General features: G+C 45.4%; 1 protein-coding gene across 2 annotated transcripts in view; it reads left to right on the forward strand.

The window, feature by feature from the left end:
• Positions 1–21,053, forward strand: part of LOC148379405 (uncharacterized) — a 43,972-nt gene extending 22,919 nt beyond the window's left edge. The window contains exons 1-23 of one of the 2 annotated variants that reach the window (XM_088366820.1): positions 13,916–14,236; positions 14,794–14,996; positions 15,088–15,192; positions 15,264–15,359; positions 15,428–15,538; positions 15,643–15,766; positions 15,844–16,240; positions 16,315–16,382; positions 16,485–16,719; positions 16,784–16,965; positions 17,033–17,255; positions 17,332–17,474; positions 17,681–17,772; positions 17,833–17,990; positions 18,068–18,213; positions 18,282–18,519; positions 18,589–18,930; positions 19,012–19,154; positions 19,228–19,477; positions 19,574–19,698; positions 19,775–20,036; positions 20,110–20,213; positions 20,392–21,053. In XM_088366820.1, coding sequence (XP_088222946.1) covers positions 14,197–14,236; positions 14,794–14,996; positions 15,088–15,192; positions 15,264–15,359; positions 15,428–15,538; positions 15,643–15,766; positions 15,844–16,240; positions 16,315–16,382; positions 16,485–16,719; positions 16,784–16,965; positions 17,033–17,255; positions 17,332–17,474; positions 17,681–17,772; positions 17,833–17,990; positions 18,068–18,213; positions 18,282–18,519; positions 18,589–18,930; positions 19,012–19,154; positions 19,228–19,477; positions 19,574–19,698; positions 19,775–20,036; positions 20,110–20,213; positions 20,392–20,399 — 3,795 coding nt within the window. In that variant the 5' untranslated portion in view covers positions 13,916–14,196 and the 3' untranslated portion in view covers positions 20,400–21,053. Of the gene's footprint in view, positions 1–13,915; positions 14,237–14,793; positions 14,997–15,087; positions 15,193–15,263; positions 15,360–15,427; positions 15,539–15,642; positions 15,767–15,843; positions 16,241–16,314; positions 16,383–16,484; positions 16,720–16,783; positions 16,966–17,032; positions 17,256–17,331; positions 17,475–17,680; positions 17,773–17,832; positions 17,991–18,067; positions 18,214–18,281; positions 18,520–18,588; positions 18,931–19,011; positions 19,155–19,227; positions 19,478–19,573; positions 19,699–19,774; positions 20,037–20,109; positions 20,214–20,391 lie in introns of those variants that run through there. The other variant, XM_088366821.1, reaches the window with a different exon arrangement.
• Positions 21,054–23,202: the final 2,149 nt, after the last annotated feature.

The raw sequence follows: 23,202 nt of genomic DNA on the forward strand, positions 1-23,202 counted from the left end.
GACCGCTTGAGGACTCCATTCTAGTTTATTTGCTTCTGGAGCTTTGTTATGCAGACCTGCATTGACATGAACATCCAGGCCTGATGTTGCTCCCTCTTTTGTTTCCATGGCAGGACTGCTCAGAAAATCTGAATCACCTAAAAATATCCACATTGAATGACGCAAATACGTACCTTTAAAGGTATTTGCCAATTTTTGACTCCACAATGGCAGTTCCACGCTTGCGTACTGTTTGTACCAAGTCCTCGGACTCATCCATCCTTCACTGAAAAAATAAACTGACACAATAGGCTTCACACCTTCAGGTCCAAAGGCACATTAAATTGAGCAATCACTGCCAAACAACACCCTTGCAAAGGTCATGTCAGCGTCATCATCCTAATCGTCGGCCACCGTCACTTTGGGTGATTTAGGGTCGCAGTAAAAAGCATCACGAAGCGCCCAAGCGCATCCGTGCCCATAAACGTAACCGAGGCAACAGGGGTTGTCGGGGGCCGCCGTTGCATCTTTGGGATTCTCCGCGTGGCGCTGCACGGTGTCAAGTCAGGCGTTAAGAGTCGATTTAGCTGCGGCATTGGGGAGGTTCACACATTAGCGGCAAGGAAATAGGAGCCAGCGAATACTTAGTGGATGATTGGCTCCGCAATAACACAACACCCCCCCCCTTTTGGCAGCCCGTCAAGCGGATGCCGTTACAAACAGGCGGCCATTAGCAGGCGGGGCAGCTTGGCGAAGCATGTCGCTGTTTCACGCCTTTACGCCATGGGGATGTTTTATGTCATCCATGATCATTTTTGGGGACGGCACACAATCAGGTGACAAAGTTAAAGATAAGTCTGAGCAAGGCCGCTTTGATTTTACTACGAAGATAATTGCATTGGGCATGTCCGTTTTGTCGTTACATCTCCTCAGCGGTGCTTATAATTAAACAGTAAACATATCTTGAATACATCATAAAATATATTTGCTCCAATTTCTTCTTCTTGTCAAATCCAACTAAGCTCAACGACTAAAAAAATACCAGCAGTGATTTTGTAACCACATACGTTTCATATTTTGACTTTATCAATTAACATTGGCCGTTCTTGATTTGATTTGTTAGCGTTGATGATACATCTGACTTTGCGCATCCCTGCGCAGCCACTCTCAACCCACCGTGGCACAGAGGTGAAATTTCCAATGCTGTCAGGTGGAAATTGCATTTACCTAATGCTAATTTGTTTTCCCAATTATGTCTGTGGAGAATTGTAATTACTTCCTGGATTGCGTACCCTGGGAATGTGTTCCGCCATGTTGCGAGTGTTGCTTTCATGCGTAGGACTTCAGTGTTGTGATTTGCTTTCTGGGCATAAGTAATCGAGTACGAAAATTATTTTTGCTCATGTGCGAAGCCAGAACGTTAGAAAGCTACTGCTGTGAGTAATTAATACAATATATTATAATTTATAAGTTATATTCCAGTACTTAGCCCAACAAACCGTGTCACCGGTTGCGCGTGTGTTGTAATTGTCTCATTCTAATAGGAATGGCTTTGCATTGCTTTAATTGATGGCCCTCCATGTTGAATACAAGGAGCTTTGTATGTTGATATCAGAAGCCGCGGCGTGTGACAAAGTGTTGGTAATCAACAATCTGAGGTGAGTACGTGTCGGATGGAGCACGTGAGTCTTTTCTGTACAGCCCATGAAATGATGCAAAAACCCCTGAGGAGCTTTTATAACTTTAACACACATCGTGCCCCCCCCCCCCCCTTATGACTGGCACGTCATTAGCAGAACGCCACGCTCGTGCATCGCTTGCCGGACAGGCCACGCCACAGGCTGCATGCTAATTGTAGAGGCGTAGCCGGCGTGCGATGACCTTGTATGGTAAAAGGAAGGAGGCAGATAAGTGGTTTTGTTTAGCGTCTGGTGGGCAGGGGGGCCTCTTTGCGCTCAAACCGCCTTTGTCTTGACCTTGGGCGGCAAAGTCGGCGCACTCGAGATCATAAAGCCGGCGCCTCATTAAAAAATATGAAGCAATGTAGTGTGTATAATGGCTAATAGACACATCACATCACATTATATAATGCCCATGTAATGAGCAGAGCATCGGCGCGGCTATCACAACATATCTTTTTTTGCCGCACGCCATTAGGTCCGAGTCATATAACGCCAAATTTATACATTCACCTTTCAAAGCAATAATTTACCTCACGGCTGCTGTATAATAGATGTGAGGTCATCTTCTCAAAGGGCACGCAATTTCCACTAAACAGGAAAAGCCGCTTCATAATCCAGATAAAGCGGCAGGGTACCATTTTTAGACCCGCGGTGCACAATCTCGACTCTTTGACGCGACGAGCGTGTCGGGCTTTATCTGTAATTTTATCAGAACCTCTCCAGTCCCCAATAGCACGACCTTTTTGGCAGCACGCTCGCTCTTTATGCTCGCCTCTGACAGGTTTTCCTCGCGCAGCTAAACCGTAAAATCCTCAGATTAACGTCCAATCAATGACAAAGCACGTACGGATGTGAGAAAGACGAGGCAGATGCAGAAGTCTTCGATAAAAGGTCAAACGTAGCTACAGTTGAGTGACGGGTGGCGGTACGCCTCGAATTACATTTTCGCAATGGTTGACAGGTAAAATATAGCGTGCCACCGCTTAAACAAACAAAATAAAGTCCGCGCGTTTAGAGAGCAAGGGCAAGCTGATAAACTGTCGCTTTTTTGCGCCATTAGTTCTTCACTGACACGCGTTGATAAAAATACCTCGTCTCCATCTGTCCTCATTAAAAAGTCGTCATATTAAAAACAATCATTTCAGACCTGAGCTGATGAGCATTTTATTGCCTTCGGGAAAATGTTGGAGTCAATACGAGAGAGACGGTGTGAGAGAGATAAAAAAAAAAACTGATAATGAAAGAAGCTTTTTCTATTGATTTTTTTGTAGACTGAGATATTTTTGGGGTAATTTAGCCACCTTACAGAAACATGATTATATTTAGTCAATATGGCTGTTGAACAAAGCTAGCATTAGCAGTAGCCACAATAGCTTTGTTGAACAGAGCTAGCATTAGCTGTAGCCACAATTTTGCTCACTGTGGTCTAATGACCATCACTGGAAAAACTAGACACAGTTGGAATGGGCTTGCTGATTTTTTTTTTTTTTATCTTCAATCAGCTGTATCTCGATTGTAGTCAGAAGGTTTCTGGCATTTTAAATTCAACACAAATTTGCGGCATAGATATTGTGATTTTCTGTTACAATCCATATTTACTTCATGTTTTGTCATCATAAACTACCTCAAGCACGTGATGTTTTCTCTTGCAAAGTTTCCGAGACTTGGTAGTAAGTCAGTCCGCCCTGCGGGCTTGAAAGTTTTAATCTGCATGCAAAAGAGTCTGATTCACTTTTGACTTGTTGACATGCTGCTCCCTCAAATGCCAGGAGGAAGGTTTGCCTCTATGTGGGAGGTGAATCAATCCATCAATGCGATAAAAGTTGCTTCTTCAACAACTCCAGTGTAGACAAAAGTTACGATCTTAAATCAAATGTGTTCCAGAAGATTCTGCCTGGTGTTCAGGTTGCTGATTGGCCATTCATTTGTTAATCCTTCACTGGTGCTTCCGCCAAAATAAAAGTCCTTATAATGTCAAGGGCACAAGGTTTTTAGTTTAAATGGACGCCCATTGATTCACAATAAACGACGCTATTAGCTAAGGTAGCACTTATGTTCGGGATTTCGAAAACCAGATGCCGTACGCAGGCATGTTGAGCCTTTTTAAAAGCCCTTCGCTTTAAGTGCAAATGCTTTTGTTGCACATGATGCCATAATGCTACTTTAATGCCGCCATATGCCGCTGTTTGCAGGCTCCGACTCTGATTAAATCACTCGCCTGTATCGTGATGGAGGGGGTAAAAAGTCGAGCTGATTAATTAATTGCATTTTCCGCCCAAGTGGAGTAAAACTAAAAATAACAGCGTAGCTAATCCGTGAATAGAAGCAAGAGTGCGGCACAATCGCTAATCTATGAAGGCGGGAAAAGCTTGAATAATGAGAGGAAATGAAGCCAATTTCACATGTGCAAAGCGACACACAAACAGCCGCCTCACGGGAATACGCCGAGACACCTGATTGGCCCCGGGGGACTCGATATCTCCGATTCAATTTCAGATAGCGAGTAAGCATATCCCGTTACAAGCCATTACAAGGGTTTAATGCTAGCTTCTGTTTATATCAACGTACGTCTTGGGAGAAATGACATATTTTTTGAGTATAAGGTGCATCTTTTAATATTCTCAAAAATTGAGGAAAGTTGTCCGAAAAATACGGTAATTAAGATTTTTGCTATTTAGGGTCCACATATAAGAGAGAAAGAATATGGAAAAGTCCCTTTGTTGGCTGAGTTCTATTTTGGCTTTGATATTTAAGCACAAAACTTCCCACTGTGACAAATGAACAGCGGCGTCCTACACTGTGGGCTGCTTGCAATCCACATCCAAAAACCGCCGCTATTGATCATTCCACAACCTGCTGGGAGGAAATGGGGAACGCAAAAATGCACCAGTCAAAACAGGAACTATTAAACGTTGCCGAAGCACGAGGGGGCGGGGAAAGCGGGTAGCTTTAGGAGAAAATGATATTGCCGTAATACAGGTTGAAAATGTACATTCGGTGGGTGGAAGAATGCTCATTTGCAACTTTTCATACGCTGGCCACTTGGAACAGTTCTTGAGGTGTAATATAGGCCTGCCAAATCAGCAGTAGCCCCATTACTCATCCCCCTCTGTGCTGTCTCCTGACTGGGGGGGGGGCTCCAGCGCTAATGCAGATTACAGCGATATATGAGGGCTATTTTGTTCGCCGCAGGGTGGAAACCATCCCAGGCAACCCCATCCTTCTCTTGATGCGCCACCTTACATCTGTTCAACCCACCCACCTATTCCAACTAAGCCCATGTGGAGATCCATCATAGCCTACTTCCTATCAGATCTAAATGCGTGTATTGTCCATCAATTATGCATCATGTGTATTAAAAATTGGGTCGACTTGTCAACTCGCTCGCTCCCTCAACTGCGGATACAACCACTGGGACTGTAACGAAATGTGACTCCGCCGCCTAGCATCTTTTAGGACCTCTACTGTGGTGCAAATCCACCATTTTGAGGTCTTTCAAGGTGTCTTCTGTCTCGATCCAGGTTTGTCCTCATCTGACGACTAAATAGCTCATTCATCATGTGATTGGGCTTTTACATCTTGACTTTTGAGCGATCTGCCTCTCAAACAGCCGCTCGGTCCGGCAGAGCAATCCATCATCCTTCAATGGGGATGTCACAGCTCATTGTGTGAGGTGTTCAAAGGCGCTAGCTTGGCTCGCCCCGTATTTTTTCGAGATGATAACGTCAAAGCTAAACTTGCACCCGACCGAGGTATTCTTTGAGTTGTCACTGATTTCAAACGTTGGCGAGGGTTTCCAGCGGAGTCGGTACAACAAGTAGTTGCTGCTTAACAAGGGATATAATTAGTCGGCGGGTAATGGCGGTTTTGAAACTGTTAGCCGTGGGTTTATCTCTGAAGTCGCAGTTTGAGCTCTGCGCCAAAAAGGCGTTACAGAGTTGTCTCACATTCACAGCTTGTCTTGAACACTAAGAAGGTCTTAACTGTTGTGTTTCTTTTTGTCGTTGTCACAGGATCCACCAGGATGGGACTTTGCCTGCCTCACATGAAGCTTGAACGTGGTCCTCTTGAGTTCTTTTAGTCTTTTTAGTCAGATCATCTTGACCAGAAACCAAAATAGTTTGATAAATCCAAATCACTTTCCAGCGCACTTCTTCCCTCCCGTCTTCTGAGGGCCTCGCCGTGGCCGCTCTCCCGCGTGCCGACCCCCACCGCCGCCTCTCCCAACCCCCTGCACAGCGCAGTCGCATTATTAAACTTGTATAAGGTCATTAGCATACAAAGCAGGGAACCTACAGCGTCGCAGTCATACATATTTATCCGGACGTGCCTAGCTCGCTCGGGCGCCGTAACCCCAAAAGCGTGTCCGGCTATCTGTCGCCGGCGACGGCACATTTCGGCCACTCGCGAAGTGGATATTAGTTGAAGCATGCCCCAGTTTGAAGGGGGAGATATTTATCGGGAGGATATGCGCATTTGGGTTCATCGCCGCGCTTTGTTTCAAGCATAGCAAATGTAATTTCCACGCCAGCGTCTGATAATAAAATACATATTCATCTGCCGGCGCACATAATCAAGCAGGGACTTTGATACTACAAGTGTCACCTGTGGGTTAGCCACGCACGAGTGGGAAAGCGGCTGCGCCTCGGCAAAATCCACTTTGCGCGCAACCACGCCATCATTGTCTTCTTCCTCTCCTGGGTAGTACCCAACCCCTTTGTTTTCCCGCTTTTTTCCATCCCCAACCTCTTTTTCAACCTGATTGCGCAACCCCCTCCTTGTTTGTTGAATTCTCTTGCTAATAAGCCAAATCACAAAGAATATGCTTCATTTTAGCAACCTTGACTATATAGAGCTTCGGAATATTTTCTTTGCATTCTTTATCTTGTTGCTAGGCAGAGTCAATGGGGCTCGTTTATAGCTGCCCCAACAGCCAATGACAGCACAGGAAACAAATCAAGGGACCAGGAACAATATATTAGAATTCTGGATATTAACACAAGCTACTGGTGGCAACTGCTTCTTCCTCCCCTCCGCCCTCTCTCTTCTTTTCCTTCCTGTGAGATTGCTGTTGTGTCTTATGGCTTTTTATTCCTACGTGATGGTCGATGGGTTCATGTAGGAGCAGAAGCCACTAAACACGCGGTGACCGCTCAACGCGACGACCGATGATTTTTTTTTTTGTACGTGCATAAGCCACAGAGAAGAGATGCCTCGTTGTTTTTATGTAAAATGGTCCGGAAAAAAGCTCACTCATGTCCAATAAGAAAAAACTTTCCACTCAATTTCCATTTCTTACATAGTTTCAATACTTTCACCCCCCTAACTTATCCAACAGTGGCATTTATTCCCTTAAAGCTCCCCTTGAGCTGAGTTCACTTCCAAGCAATTAAGCGTAAAATTCAAATGACCTCCATCCCTGTTGGGTCTGCTTTGGCGCGTTGGGATTGAGTTTAAATGTCAACTGTCTATTCCCCCCCCCCTCCCCCTCCGGACAATTTGGAGAAAGCCTAAACGTGCTGTTGTCGCAAGACAAAAAAAGCCTGAATTATGAATCCATGTATATTACACCGGTTTGACACATGCTTCCAATTGTGTGACATTACTTCTGCACCGACGCAAGTTTGGATTAATATTCAAGAAGACATTGCAATAGCTACGCTCTGCCGGGGTTTAATGATTTATTCAGCGCAGCGAGTTGTTGTGATCTAATATTCTGTGGGCGGGATGGGAAGTTTCTTTCTCTTGCATTATCGGTTTAATTTATTTTTCAGGATTCCGCTCCTACGCATTTTTTTTTTCTATTTTATACACGCGGGGGTCTGAGAGAATTCCACAGCAGAGGCGAAAAGAGGGGGGGGGGTCTCCTGGAAGGGAAAGGTGGGAACGCTAACATGTCTCGGGAAGTAAAAGGCGAGCGTGTTATTTGAAAACAGCACAAAAAAGGAGATTGACTGCAGATGTCCTCGTGCTTCGCCCGCGGCCGCGCGCGCCTTCTGATCTAACGTTGAAAATGTCAAAAACAATCTGCGATATAAGACAAGCGCATTTCCACACACATACTTTTCGAAAGCTTGATCAAGTCGCGCGAGGTCACGCGACCCTCAACTTGAAACGACCGGCGACGACGTTGGAATGGAATTTTCATGTGACAAATGCAAAAGCGTGTGATGTGTTTTGTGTACAGTATCAACACCCCCGCAGGCTCCACTTTGATTTGCTTGTAATAAATAATGCTCTTTTGTGTTCTCTGCTTCATTTGTTCCCCGTTTGTAATGTCAGCGCCGTTCAATAAAACATGAACAATGCCTTTTCAACCTGCTGCATATCTCCTGTTTCATTTGTCACTCAAAACTTGGCCGTTCTGGCTTTTGTTTTTTCCTCCCCCTTCCGCAGGAACGCGTGTATACGCTTCGCTGGCTGTCTGCATTCAGCAGCTTTTTCTTTTTTTTTTTTTTTATGAGAAGCACGCACAAGAAGTTTCCACGCTATTAAGACTGCATTTCAATCCGCCTGTCAACGCCATGATAGGTGCACTAAATCGACTTCAACTCGTGCCTCATTAAACAATAAAGAAGCCTTTAATCAGCACTACACGAATAGCCTGCAAAGTTGAAGCCGTGAGCCTTGAGAGGATTGTTTGAGCGCCTACACACCAGATGGACGTTTTCAGAATCGCCCTCGCCATTTTTTTTTTTTTTTCTGATGAAATCAGAGGAAATCCGCAAGCGGACCACAAATTCCTCTGTTGAATAATTCTCAGTGATAGGCTTCTCCTTTGAGTGCTGGCTCCTCATTCCAATTACTGAAAGGCAAAGAGACCCTCGTGTTTGTCGGCACGCAAGTGATAATTGGATAATCCCTGAAATTTGGGCCATGGCACAGAATCGGTAATTAAAACGCAAAGACGGTCAAATATTGACAGGGATGAAATCCCCGTCGACGTCATGGGTGACTCACACGAGCTGTTGGTGACGCACCCCGAGATCACCAATGTTCATATTAGTTTATCATTTGATATTGAACGCCATTTATATTGTCTATTCTCATCCGTATACCTTAGCAAAAATGTTTAGCAGTCATTCCAAACACTAGTCTCAAAATTCTATTTATGCCGACAACATATAGTGACAAGCAGAACAATTTAACGTGCCTCCACTAGATGGCAGACTATACATAACGGTGGGAAAGAGTTTGGGAAAAAAAATCTGATTTAAGCTAAAATTGTCATGCAAAATTGGAGTCATTGTTTTTAGCATGTCAATTTTTTTTCACAACAGCTAAGTGGCAACTCACAATTGAAAACCGTACCAAAAATCCACCCCAAAATGTTCCACAAAACAGCCATATTTTTATTAGACAAGAGAAAATAATTGCCTCGCTACATAAAAAGTAGATTTGACATTGCTGCATCAATCCTTATTAAAACAACACCAGTTATTAAAATATTGATATTTTGCGGCACTGCCATTATATCAACGACAATACAGAATCTAATGATAACAAATACTCGTTTCCCTTTCCCGAAAGAAACCCACTAACCATGAAAACGAATCGGCCTTAGTAATGACTCTCGGCCTGGAGCGCAACCATTGTGCCGGCTCTCTCCGCAGGCGTCCCGGTGTGACAGCCGCGTGCTGAGTCGCGCACATTTGTTCCACAGCTCACTTAAGAAAAGCTGCCACCGCCACACCACGCCGTGTCCACTTAATGAGACTGAAGCGTCAGCGTTCTGCCTGCAATTACAGTGCTTAGGACTCTTTAATGATATGTTAATGGCTTGGCTGTATTACCTCTCAGCTGCCCAAACAACATTAAATACCCCGTGGTTGATTAATCCGGTATCCACAAAAACATCCAATTAGAGGGAAAATGTTTGACTCCGCTCTTGCCAAACAACATGCAGCCAGGAATGATGGGCACTAAATTAAATGCGATGCGATGTTGGAGTGAAAACACAGTATGGAAGATGAGTAGGGTTTCGGGTTTTTGTTGTCATTATACAATAAAAGTATTACAAAACCTGGCAAGGAGAATTAGAGGGAATTATAGGAAAACAAATCAAGGAAGGACAAAAAGTAAAAATCAGCTTAACGTTGAGATTTTGACTCGACCAATCGTGACAATGTTTCACGATGATGTCATCAAAAAAGGCTTCACCTTTGACCCTTACAAATGAAGTGTCCCAAGACTTTTGGCCCGTCACATGAACTTCCAAAGAGTTACTCTTCTGAAGGGTACGCAGCAAAATGCGCAGCTGTTACCAACCGCCACGGGTCACCGCGGTCAGAGCCGTGACCTCGCCGTTGCGCAACAGTCTGTCGTCCCAGCAGGCCGCTGTGTGTGTACCGCTTCAAAGTTAGACGGATGGCAAAACTACCTCGATTAGTCCACCCCTCCTCCTCCTACTCTTCTTCTTCAACGTTAATTACCAGAGAAGAACTCCAAGCGTCTTCGCCACCTTTCAAAGCACTTCAAAACAAAAGCGTTTTTTCTCTCACCTCAACGATGCGTCAACTGCAATTAACGTGCAATGCACCCCCCCAATGATTGCAGTCGAGCTCACGGAGTGATCCTGATTATTTATATGAAAACACCTGAAGGACCGATTCATCTTCCAGGAAGCTCCTCTAGAGAGAAGATCTTTTATATTTCACTAAGGAAGCCAATAAAAATATATAAGTATACATATGTACAAATATACTTAGAAAAATGTTTTGTCAACCATGCTTTTCATTTATTTCTAATTGTAAAGCAGCCAGAAGAGGGCGCCAGTGACTATTATCGGTGACTGGTATCGGCAGTCTTTGTAAGTACTCGATACCTTGAAATATCGGTGTTACGCCATTTCTATGAATATTCATAATAGTGTGAAAGGTGTCAATAGCAAATGTAGCTTGTGCCTCCAAATAATCAATTTCTGTATTTCCACATCACACATTTCTCTAATAATAAACTACTGTGACAAATAACTGTAATTAAAGTCCAATCCTGCGCAAAACATTTCACAATATTGCTCGAACATGAAACGTGACTGTATTTCATAATTGTGCATTGGCCTGGATAAAAGTGAAAAGTTGAAATGCAATCACATCTCAGACTAAACAATACAACATGTCGGCTTGATTGCGCGTGTAATAGCGGTCCGCTCATCAATCTTCACCATAAAAGCCCCTTCGGAGCAGCGGGCTTTTAGCTCCATCTCGTCTCTTATCAGCTCTCATCAACAGGCCAGGAGAAAGAGGTTGCAAGGGCTCCTGCTCATTTGAGGCAAAAGGAAAAAAAAGGTATGGGGGGAGGAAGGTAGCCGGAGCATCCTTATCAAAGACCCCCGCGGCTTGGGCTAAAAATAGAAAGCAAAGGAGATTGGCATCGATTTGTGCTGCCGTTGACGGTCCGATTGACAGCGGCGCGGCGGCGGCTAGCTGTTGAGCCATCGAGGGAATCCGCCAGAGCGGCTATGATGAGATGAGATGGGCAGATAACTTCTGACAAGCTCCTCCACCCGCCACCCGGCTCTAATCACACACACACAAATACACAAAGTGAAAAAGTAATTACCACACACACTCACGCACACACTTGAGCAAGTTAAGGGACGTTGGCTGGCTGAGCATCCCACCTGTCCACTGTCTCGTGCCAAGTCCGAACTCGTGTGCTCCCATACATACCAACGAGCTGCGGATGTCCCCGCGCGGCATCCAGTCTCGCTATCCTCCGGGCTCGGCTTGCCAGTAAACACCAAGCCGTCCTTGGAGGCCCTGTCGATGTCGCTGACCTTTGTTTTAGTGCTGTAAATGAACTCCTGGAGGTGATTAGTGTTATTACACTGTCTACTTTACTGCACCGCCATGTCACTCATGTCCCCGCTGGATTAACTTACTACTCGAGCGTGGAAGCAAATGATGTGCTAGCTCCACGACAGCATTGTTCAAGGTAGCCTGGCACCCTGGGAAATTCGTTCATTAGTGTATAGGTCGGGAAAGAGTTGGTATGATGGTCGGAAATGGATTAAACAATGAATGGATTTCAACAAAAATCCGAGTGACAATTTGGGTAATGATAATGATGCTGATAACAAGCATCAACTCTAATTTTTGCAATAAAATGTTCTTTGTAGCACTACTAGTCTAAATAATATTCAGATTGTGAAATATGGATTGAGCAGCAAAGTCCATCTTTGTTTTTATTCATTTCAAGGGGTGGCCATTTTGCTTCTTCCCGTTGACAAAAAATGACTTTGGTTGCTCATGTAAGATCCAATCACAAATGCAAATGTCACATGACCAAACTTAGAAAACTCCTGCGATCGGCCAAAATGGCTGTATTTTGCTGATTAATTCATATTCCACTAAAAAAATTTATCAGATACTATATTATTATTTAGACGAGCGGGACTTCATTAAACATATTAAATTTTTTAGTAGACTTCTACATCTACCAAGAGGAGAACCGTCAACCCTCCAAACGTGGGAAAATATTTTCTGCTTTAATTCCAGTCCTCCTCCCCAAACATGACTTTCTCATCTGCTGCAAAAGAGGTACATCTAAACTTAATTATTTATCGAGGTAATGTAGATTTCAGCACGCTGGGCATTTAATTGAGGCTGAACAGAACATTTGATCTGCAGTAATCCTCTCTAACACTCTCACCCATCCTTCCTCCTTTGCTATAATTACACAACAAAGGCCAAATAACTATCATTCAAAAGCTGCCATTTTTGTGTGTGTGTGTGTGTGTGTCTTAATTAGGTGATTTTCCGCAATCTGTTACAAGGGCTCAGGCAATCTGTCGGTGGAAACAGTCATTCTGCTCCTGCTAATGAGAAAACCAATGAAATACTCGAGTGCCTGTTCAGACTTGTGCGTTTCATGGGAGTATTGTCAGTCCACTACAAGTCACACTATTTCTGAGTTTGAGTCATGTCTTAAATGTTTAGAAACGGTGTTTGTCTCCCTCTAGTGGTAAAAAGGAGGAAATGTTTTTTTTCATTGAAAATTAATATACATATTACAATATTGTCAATGAACAAACACGTAATCAATATATACAGTTATACAAACAACTCAACAATTGTATTTCAATATTGGGGTATTGGACAATTTAATACAAATTAAATCTATGGATTCTGGTCAACTCAATTTTCTCTCCCTTTCACCATCCTTTTGTGTTTTTATGGGGTTTTTTGGTGGTTTTTTATGTTTTGTGAATATGTTGTGTACATCACAGTACAGTTTGTGGTATTATTTCTACCTTGTTATTCTCTGGTTTCTTCATCAAGGTCGGGTTTGAATCATATTGCCACCCAGCATCATAAAGCATTGCTTTATATTCTTTGTTTTATCACTACTTTATCACTTCAAGTCGTAGGTGAATATATTCGTCATGGTAAACTTGTATTACTATTAACTAATAATAACAACTAATAACTATTGAAATCAACCACTTTCAGGAACAAAGTCTACATAAATTTAAACTAATAAAAAAATGAAATTGAGAAACGAGGGGCTCAAAGTTAATAACTGCAGTCTTGAAAAATTATTAACAAACTGTAAATCACATAAAAAACACAGAGGGGAAATAATGAAACAATTTGTCTGAATTGTAACGGTCTTTGAAAAATTACATTTGTGAATATAAAACTAAGACATATAAGATTACTTAAATGATATTCTTTTTCAAGCGACGAGTCATAACTGTGAATATAAAACTTTGTAAGACATTATGAGATAACTTAAATTATATTCTTTTTCAAGCGACGAGTCATAATTTTAAAAAACTACATTCTGTAAAATATTTTTTTCTGAAACCGAGGCCTGAATGACGTTGCCATAACCCGGAAGTGAATGCAAAAAAGGTTTCGCCACCTAACGTTATGAAGTATTTATACAAGAACGAAAATAAAATCAAAACTTTACAAATATACCGTTCTGTTGTTTTTTTTATAATTGACAAAATGTAAAACACAAAGATCAAATTCTGTTCAATTGTTTTAATCTGCTGAGGTCAAGTGTGACGTCAGCACAAACCAGAAGTGAATGTAAATACATTTTCATCAACCTGCGTCATATAGCAGTTATTTTGAATAATAAAAAAAATCAAATGTGCATGAATGTAATATTCTGCTCAGTGTTACGTTTTACTTTTTTTTAAAACCCTTTCCCCCATATCCGCTTGAAGTCAGTTTCAACGTCAGTCACACCGGAAGTGGTTGTAAAAGCGATATTGCCATCTAGCGTCACAAAGCCGCTATTACTGGTTCGTCCCGGTCTTCGTCAGCCAACCAGGAAAGGGGGTTTGCTGTGATCTGGACTGAGGCGGATGAGACCAGCAACCATTGTTCCGTTCTTCCTCTCCTCCCCCTTTTTTGCCAGGCTAAAAACAAGAGCCCGAAGCGGCTACCCGCTACCAAACGGAGCTAACGGCGCGAGCTGGCAGAGTTTGTCGGTTATTGTCACGCTTTTTGTGCCCCCACTCGACGTACTCCCAGCCCGAGTGGTGGGGTCCGCTCGGGTTTTGTCAGTCAGCTGCTAAATGGAAATAAAACGAGGAGCTGAAAATGGCAGCAGTCGAGGTGCGTCTTCTTTCATGTTACACAAAAACAGAAAAGGGTTCATTAACTAGCTTTGTTGCGAGTTTGCGGGTAACTAGGTGACGAGGCGTTCAAGTTCCGGCTAGTGCATGTGTTTGCTAGTACCCAGCACGAATTAACATATGAAGTGTGGCTCTTAAGCGTCATGCTCCTATTCTTGGGGCTACTACTATCGGCCTAATCAGGTGACCCTTGTCCTGTGGACGACATATTATGGGATGGATGCTGTTGCCATGTGAACCAATACGCGAAGGGCCTGCGGGTGAGGCGGGTGTGGACGAATCAGATGGCTCGCCACGATGGCTGGGATGCTACAGCTGTATGATATTCATGATAATCATATTTCCATTCAAATCTATTGCCACTAAAAGTGGAAAAGTTTTTAAAAAAACAAGCAGTTCAAGATTTAATGCGAAGGAATCGCACTTAAAGGTCAATACAACTCAGTGTGTCTTTGAAGTTGTTTTTTGGACCTATTCAAAAAATTGATCAAGGTCCAAAACCGAATTACTAACCGTTGTTTTTGTTGTCTTTTCCAGCTAACGATCTCCCCGTGCATTACCTCCGCCTCCTGGCTCCACCCTTGCAGCTGCTTTCGGCTGCGATGTGGCGCGTGGTGCAACAGGGACTGGTGGACCACTACGGCATGCTGGAGGAGTTTGTTACCATGGTGACAGAGCTGGTCCCCGAGCTCATGACATACAGCCAGAGGGCTCAGCTCACTCTGGGACTCAGGGCCAGGGTCGGTAATAAAACGTCTCCCGGCACTTTATTTTTGCAACGGGGCGAATTGAAAATGGTTGGATGGGTTTTGTGTGTGCGCGTGGGTTCAGCTGGTTTTAGAATTGTGCCGAGGTGAGCAGCCGGTAGATATGCGCACCATGCAGCCTCATCTGGACCGAATCAAAGCTCCTGTCAGCACAGCCAAGGATCACCATGTGAGTAAAGCATCATCATTAAAAAAATGTTTTAACTTTGCCTCAATGGGATTAGTCTTGTGTGTTGACAGAGCACCATCGACCTGGTGGAGGAGTCGGAGGTGAACTTTGTGGAGCTGGTGCACTCCTTACTGGAGGATCCGGTAGAGAGGAAGTACTTTTTTGAGGTGAGACCACGCATCAACCATCTTCTTGAAGATATTCCAACACGGAAGCCATGTTCTCTTTCTCCTAGGAAATCTTTCCTGTGTACTTTGGGCCAAAGTATGACGCGGCGCTGGAGATGCTGGTGTGGGAGTTTATATCCCGACTGGAGGAGCTGCTCCCAGTCCCTGACTTCACACAGGTGCCTTTTTTCTTAGCATCAAAACCTTGCACATGGTTTAGTGGTTTTCTATCGGAGCTCCTTGTTATTATTTTGAAGGCACTGATTGTACCCTCTCTCCTCAGCTGGCAACTTTACTCGGAGACGCTCCGTCCTTCCTTAGCGACTGTTTACAATCCTTTTTCCCACCGGCGGACATGAAGGCTCTACTTGAACACCACAGAAACCTTGGGCATTTTGAGGAGAAAGGTGTTGTGGTGGTTTTGGTCACTATATAGTCTAGAAATTTAAAAAGAGGCTCTTGATGACTTTATATTCTTGTGTAGATCCGAGGTTTTTACCTATGGACGACTGCATCCTCACCTCCATGTCCCTTCCGCCCGGGACCAAAGCTGCCACGGATGCTACCTCCTACTTGCCCGCTCACAGAGACCCGAGGCCCTCTGAGCAGCACGCGCGGCCCGACGCGCCTGTCAACACAAGCACCCCGGAGACTGCGAGCAGGAGGCTTCGCGACTTAGCTCAGGAGGCCAGGAAGCAGAATTCCTGCGACGAAACCATCGACCTTACCACGTGCAACGACCCCGAGCCGGAGCCCGAGGTGCTGGCGGCCGGCGAGCTCAGCCAAAGCTTCAGAGGCGGGCGGGCTCTCCGAAAGAGGAGGTTGAGCGGTGGAAGCGTGGAGACGCCAGCAAAGCAGAGGATGGAGTTGTCATCGTTCTTGTAAGGGAAACAATAGTTGTGAGTGTTGCATGTCATTGAAGAGAATAAAATAAGATGACAATTTTATTTTGCAGAGAGTCTTCAAAGGATGATGAAAATTCTGGTGAATCTCCCCTCATCTCCATATGGGGAGATTACACAGGTTTGTACAGTGGTTATGAACTTAATTATCTATTTTATTGAGTGCTTCAAAAGTAAGGACATTTCCAAGTGACCCACAACTTTTGAATTTTCCCTTGTAAAGACGCTCATGAAGGTCAAGCGAGCGAGGCAAAGCTTCCCTGGACGGAGGAGGAGACGCTCCACCTGCTGGACATTTGGGGAAATGACTCTGTGCAGCGGGCCTTGAAGGGCTGCCTGAAGAACCGCCACATTTACGTCCAGATCGCCCAGAAGATGGCCGAGAGGGGCTTCAAGAGGACGGTGGAGCAGTGCCAGACGCGCATCAAGCGGCTGAAGAAAGGCTTCCGCCAAAATAAGTAAGTTGTCAGTTCTTCTCGCTGGCTCCTTGTTGCCATTCAACTAAAACGCCATCTTCTTCAGAGGCACCTCCAGAGTGGAGCATTCGTTTTACGAGCACATGAAGCGGGTGCTGGGCTCGCCGGCCACCGCCGCTGCCGCCGCGCCCGATACGGCATACGACATCGACGAGGGCATCGACGATGAAGAGTCTCAGGACGGCGATGAGGACTTGCAGATCGTGGGACAGACCAGTCAGGAAATGGGTACGGTCCCCCCATTTTGTCACAAAGAAAAACTGGAGACTAAGATGAAATGTCCTTCTACTGAAAGGAACGAGGAATGTCCCGTGGACGGAGCAGGAGACGCTTGCCCTCATCAACACTTGGGGCCAAGAGAAGATGCAGCAGGAGATGAGAGGGACCAACAGAACCATGCACATGTTCCCCATCATCTCCACCAAGATGGCCGCCCAGGGCTTCTCCAGGACACCCGAGCAGTGCCAAACCAGGCTGAAAAGGCTCAAGTCCAGTTTCAGGCAGTGCTACGAAAACAAGTAACTAGGCCTAAAAAATATTTCTTTTTCATTGTATTCGAGCTCCTTGAACCTGACACGTTTTTGTCTTCCGCAGCATGAAAGGCCTGGAGCAAGTTCAGTGCAAGTTTTACAACGAGCTAGCGAGGTTTTTATTGAAAGAGAACCCATCGACACCGCAGCCGAACGAGACCGAGACCGACGACAACGATTCGCCCTCCTGCTCCGTTCAGGATGCCGGTACGAATAAAGACTCTCCACCAAAACATTTGGAATCCCACACATATTTTTTTGTTTTGTACTTCTAAGTTAAATACAAATTGTACTTGAATTGTCTCACTTAACTTTACGCTGCCTAAACTTTTCATTCTGTGATTCAACCGTTTACCACTAGAGGGAGCCCTTGTACCACAAGTCACGTTTTCCCGCTTTATTTGTGCCCCCAGTGTCTTTTGTCAGCCTCCAGGATGACAGGAAGAAAGTCCCCTGGGCTGACAAAGAGACCGTCATCCTTCTGGAGCTCTGGCGAGAATCACAGGTAAGCTTTTCAAAACAATTTCACATTGTTATTTATGTTTTACCTCTCATTTGTCCTTAGATCCAGCAGAACACCAAAGGCTTCCCGCCCAACGTTCACATTTTCAACGAAATATCAGAGAAGCTGTCTGTCCACGGCTTCACCCGCACCTCCGAGCAGTGCCATACCAGAATCAAACGGCTCAAGACCAACTACTGGCATTGTCGGGACAACATGAGGTGAAAAAAACAAACACAAAAAGACTTTTCAGCTCCTTCAAATATATCAAAGTCCGTCTTTGTTTTGGTGTTCGCAGCACACCTGGGAACGATAAGGTCAATTTCAAGTTCTTTGATTTGATGGAGCAAATCCTGGACAAGCGTCCGTCCACATCCACCGCCGGCATCACAGATCCCATCGAAATTTCGGAAGACTCCAACGGCGAATCTGTGACCGAAACAGGTAAAGAGGAGCAGCCGGGTTCGACAGCGTCAACTCGAAAACCTAAAATGTTTCACCGCGTCCGTCAGAGGGAGAAGCGGGACTGTCCGTCAGCTCGTGGTCGGACGAGGAGACATCGGCGCTGATCGATATCTGGGGAGAAGAGGAAGTGCAGCGTTCGCTGACCGGTTTCGTCGCCAACGGGCACGTGTACGCCGAAATATCCCGGCGGCTGCACGACCTCGGCTACACCAAAACGCCGGAGCAGTGCCACGAGAAAGTCAAGACGCTGAAGAGTAACTTCCTCAAGGCTTACGAGGGGAAAAAGTTAGTGGCGTTGTTGCGTGTAGGCGGACCAAATTCATCGTCCGCTGAGTGAAGAGTTGTTGGTTTTAGATTCGGGAGGCGAGTAGACGACAAGTTCTACAACCAGATGGAGCAAGTGTTCGGCGCGGAGGTGGTACCGCCGCCGGACGAGTTGGACGAAAGCGAGCAGGACGCGGTGGCGCTGGACTCGCTGAATGTGCCGTGGGGCGAGCGGGAGACGGAGGCCCTGGTGGAGGTGTGGGCGGCCGACGACGTGCAGCACAGCCTGAAGACGTGCATCCGCAACGGCCACATCTTCGTGGACATCGCCGAGAGGCTGGCCGCCGCCGGCTACGCCCGCAGCGCTGAGCAGTGCCAGGCCAGGATCAAGCGGCTGAAGAAGACCTACAGGCGCTACTGCAACAGCCGCAGGTAAGCGACAATAAAGAAAGAAAGACTTGACAAGTGTGTGTTATTGTTTTTCATTTTGAGTTTTATTTATTTCTTTTTCAGGAATGGTCGATCCGGAGCCTTTCGTTACTTCAACCTCCTCGCTCCGGTGCTGGGTGACAACTCCCTTTTCAACGACGCGGACACATCCTCGTCTTCCACATCTGTTTTCTTGAAACCCCTCGAAGAAACCTACGCAGACGTCTGTAGGTCCACTCGCCATGGAATCCATTTTGAGTCTGAACGTCTGCCAGGCTCTTCAGGTTCCCTCCATTTCAGACGAGCAGCCGTCCACCAGCCACCTGGTGCCCGACGCGAACAGGAAGACGCCGTGGTCGGACAAGGAGACGCGTACGCTGCTGGAGATCTGGGGGGAGGACAACGTGCAGATGACGCTGAGGGTCTGCCTAAAGAACCGCCACGTCTTCGAGTTCATCTCGGAGCGGATGAGCAATCGAGGCTACTCCAGAACCACCGAGCAGTGCTACACCCGCATCAAGCGCCTTAAATATGGTTTCCTCCATGAAAAGTCAGTTTGGTGCTTTTTAGTGGAATATAAATTTTGAGTCTTGAATTTCTACAACATGCAGGTAGTGAAAATTCCAATTGGGTCTATTGTTTACAGGCAGGACTTCAAGTTCTTCCGAGAAATGGAAGAAATCTTCAGTCGGGATTTAAAGTCGGACTCCTCGGTCGTGGGCATCCCGGCGCCAGACGAGCCCGACGACGGCACGTATGAGCCCATCAGAGGTGATGCCCCCAAAAAATCTGTCAAAATTTGAAAAAAAGACCGTAAGGTTTTATACGTCCAATGTGTCCCATCCAGATTTTGTGGTTTCCCCGGGCAACCAGTGGCTGTCGGACAACTCCAAGCACCCGTGGAGCGATGGCGAGACGGAGGTTCTGCTGAGCGTCTGGGGGAGCGAGGACGTCCAGGAGAACCTGAAGAGCTGCACCAAGAACAAGCACATCTTCATGCAGATCTCAGAGGCCCTGGCCAACCAGGGCTACCAGCGCACACCCGAGCAGTGCCAGACCCGAATCAAGCGGCTCAAGTACAGCTTCCGGCAGTTCCTTGACGGCAGGAAGTAAGCATCGGATGCACGCGAGGTACTTCCTGGTTGGTATACGCCAGGCTCTGATGCGGTTTCGTGTTTGCAGAGGAGACAAGCAGGAGTGCAAGTATTTTGACCAGCTGGTCAAGATATTTGGCGACAAGTACCTTGTAGCCGACCAGCAGCCCGACGATGCGGCTGAGGTCATAGGTAAGTCATTTTGGAGACCGAGAAGATGTGTCGTGTGGTGACACAGTTCTGTTGTATTTAACATTTAATCCGGAGCTGTTTTATGTAGTAAAGCTTTGTATTTATGAGCACTTTTTCTCTTACATGATCACCCCCCCACCTAAAAAAAGATTTAAAAACTTCTTTTGCTGTGCTGCAGAGTCGTAAAATAACAGCGTGCTTTGCCGCCGTGCCAAAACCTGGAGCCACAAGGAGGTCGAAGAGGAAGAATGTTCAAGCAGGACATTCACACTGAAGAAACTGTGACGTCATAGTCTGCGCTAATGCCATATTCGGGCATGTCCCGGACACTCCCCCCAAGCAAAGACGCTCCGAAAGGACGTGGACATGTGAGCGCGTCCTCACGTAATGCTGGTCTTCCTTCCGGAACCACTGACGTTTTTTCCAGACAAACGTCCACAATTTTTTTTTTGTACTTGACAACACTTTACTTGTCCAATCTATTACATTTCTACTTTACTTTCTACAGTTTTGTTGTACGTATACAATTTCAAGTGCTAAAGAGTGAGATGCATTCTCGTTTCTTAATCCCCTCAGACGTCTTAAGCAGAGTTCTATTTATTTAAAACATTGCTGTGTGTGATCCAAAGTTTTGTACCTAATTTATTTGATCTTGCTTTTTTTTTTTTTTTTTTTTTTACCATCTTGAGTTTTTCTTGCTCGTGCGTATTATAATTTTTACCATTGGTGAAAAGCTTGTCTGATTCAGGATGTATTGCTGTAATTTGCCATCTTGGAATTTCACACTTTGTACAGCGGGATCATTTTAAATAAAGCACCCTAAAGGGAAACAAAACCTCATGACAGTGCCTTACAAAAAACGAATGGATGGGAAAGACGCCGTCTTGTGGCGAATTGGAACATTACACCTGGAAGTGGTGGTGTACCGAATGGAGTGTCCGAGTGACGTCACAGATCAACCAGCCACTTCATTAGGGAATAATCATGGTCAAACCTTAACGGAAAGTAAAAAGTGCCACTCCTGCCCTCACCCCCACTTTTTGATTGGCTGATTGATCTGTGACGTCACACAGACACTCCATTAGGTACACCGCCATTTTCAAGTGTACCTAATAACAGGCCACTTTATTAGGGAAATGTCATGGTCAAAGGTCACAGGTGTCAAGCTCTAGTCCTCGGACATCCAACATGTTTTCCAAGATTCCCTCGTTAAGTGCACCTGCGTGAAAAGTTTTGGTCATTTTCACGTTCTCCAGGAGCTAAAACTTTTCACGCAGGTGCACTTAACAAGGGAATCACACGGACACTGCATTAGGTACACCGCCATTTTCAAGTGTACCTAATAACAGGCCACTTTATTAGGGAAATATCATGGTCAAAGGTGTCAAGCTCTAGTCCTCGGGGCCGCATTCCAACATGTTTTCCAAGGTTCCCTCGTTAAGTGCACCTGCGTGAAAAGTTTTGGTCATTTTCACGTTCTCCAGGAGCTAAAACTTTTCACGCAGGTGCACTTAACGAGGGAATCACACGGACACTCCATTAGGTACACTGCCATTTTCAAGTGTACCTAATAACAGGCCACTTTATTTGGAAAATATCATGGTCAAAGGTGTCAAGCTCTAGTCCTCGGGGCCGCATTCCAACATGTTTTCCAAAGTTCCCTCGTTAAGTGCACATGCGTGAAAAGTTTTGGTCATTTTCACGTTCTCCAGGAGCTAAAACTTTTCACGCAGGTGCACTTAACGAGGGAATCACACGGACACTCCATTAGGTACACCGCCATTTTCAAGTGTACCTAATAACAGGCCACTTTATTAGGGAAATATCATGGTCAAAGGTCACAGGTGTCAAGCTCTAGTCCTCGGGGACGCATTCCAACATGTTTTCCAAGGTTCCCTCGTTAAGTGCACCTGCGTGAAAAGTTTTGGTCATTTTCACGTTCTCCAGGAGCTAAAACTTTTCACGCAGGTGCACTTAACGAGGGAATCACACGGACACTCCATTAGGTACACCGCCATTTTCAAGTGTACCTAATAACAGGCCACTTTATTAGGGAAATATCATGGTCAAAGGTCACAGGTGTCAAGCTCTAGTCCTCGGGGCCGCATTCCAAATGTTTTCCAAGGTTCCCTCGTTAAGTGCACCTGCGTGAAAAGTTTTGGTCATTTTCACGTTCTCCAGGAGCTAAAACTTTTCACGCAGGTGCACTTAACGAGGGAATCACACGGACACTCCATTAGGTACACCGCCATTTTCAAGTGTACCTAATAACAGGCCACTTTATTAGGGAAATATCATGGTCAAAGGTCACAGGTGTCAAGCTCTAGTCCTCGGGGCCGCATTCCAACATGTTTTCCAAGGTTCCCTCGTTAAGTGCACCTGCGTGAAAAGTTTTGGTCATTTTCACGTTCTCCAGGGGCTAAAACTTTTCACGCAGGTGCACTTAACGAGGGAATCACACGGACACTCCATTAGGTACACCGCCATTTTCAAGTGTACCTAATAACAGGCCACTTTATTAGGGAAATATCATGGTCAAAGGTCACAGGTGTCAAACTCTAGTCCTCGGGGCCGCATTCCAACATGTTTTCCAAGATTCCCTCGTTAAGTGCACCTGCGTGAAAAGTTGGGCTCCAGCAGCACGTGAAAATGCCCTCAACTTTTCACTCAGGTGTGTTTAACGAGGGTAAATTGGAAAACATATTGGAACGCAGCCCCTCGAGGACTGGAGGTCGACACCCCTGGTTTAAGTGAAAAGTGCCACACCCGCCCTCACCCCCACTTTCTGATTGGCTGGTTGATCTGTGACATCACTCGGACACTCCATTAGGTACACCGCCATTTTTAGGTGTACCTAATAACAGGCCAGTTCATTAGGCCACTTCATGTACGCATCCATACAATCAGTGACTTATTTCATTTGCAAATGCGATGTCAAAATTGAAAGCTTTGACCCAGCCAGTTGACACAAGGATGCAGTTTCGCCACG

This window comes from Syngnathus floridae, chromosome 22, assembly GCF_059516105.1.
Source record: "Syngnathus floridae isolate MCC-2025c chromosome 22, RoL_Sflo_1.0, whole genome shotgun sequence".
NCBI classification, from domain to species: Eukaryota; Metazoa; Chordata; class Actinopteri; order Syngnathiformes; family Syngnathidae; genus Syngnathus; species Syngnathus floridae.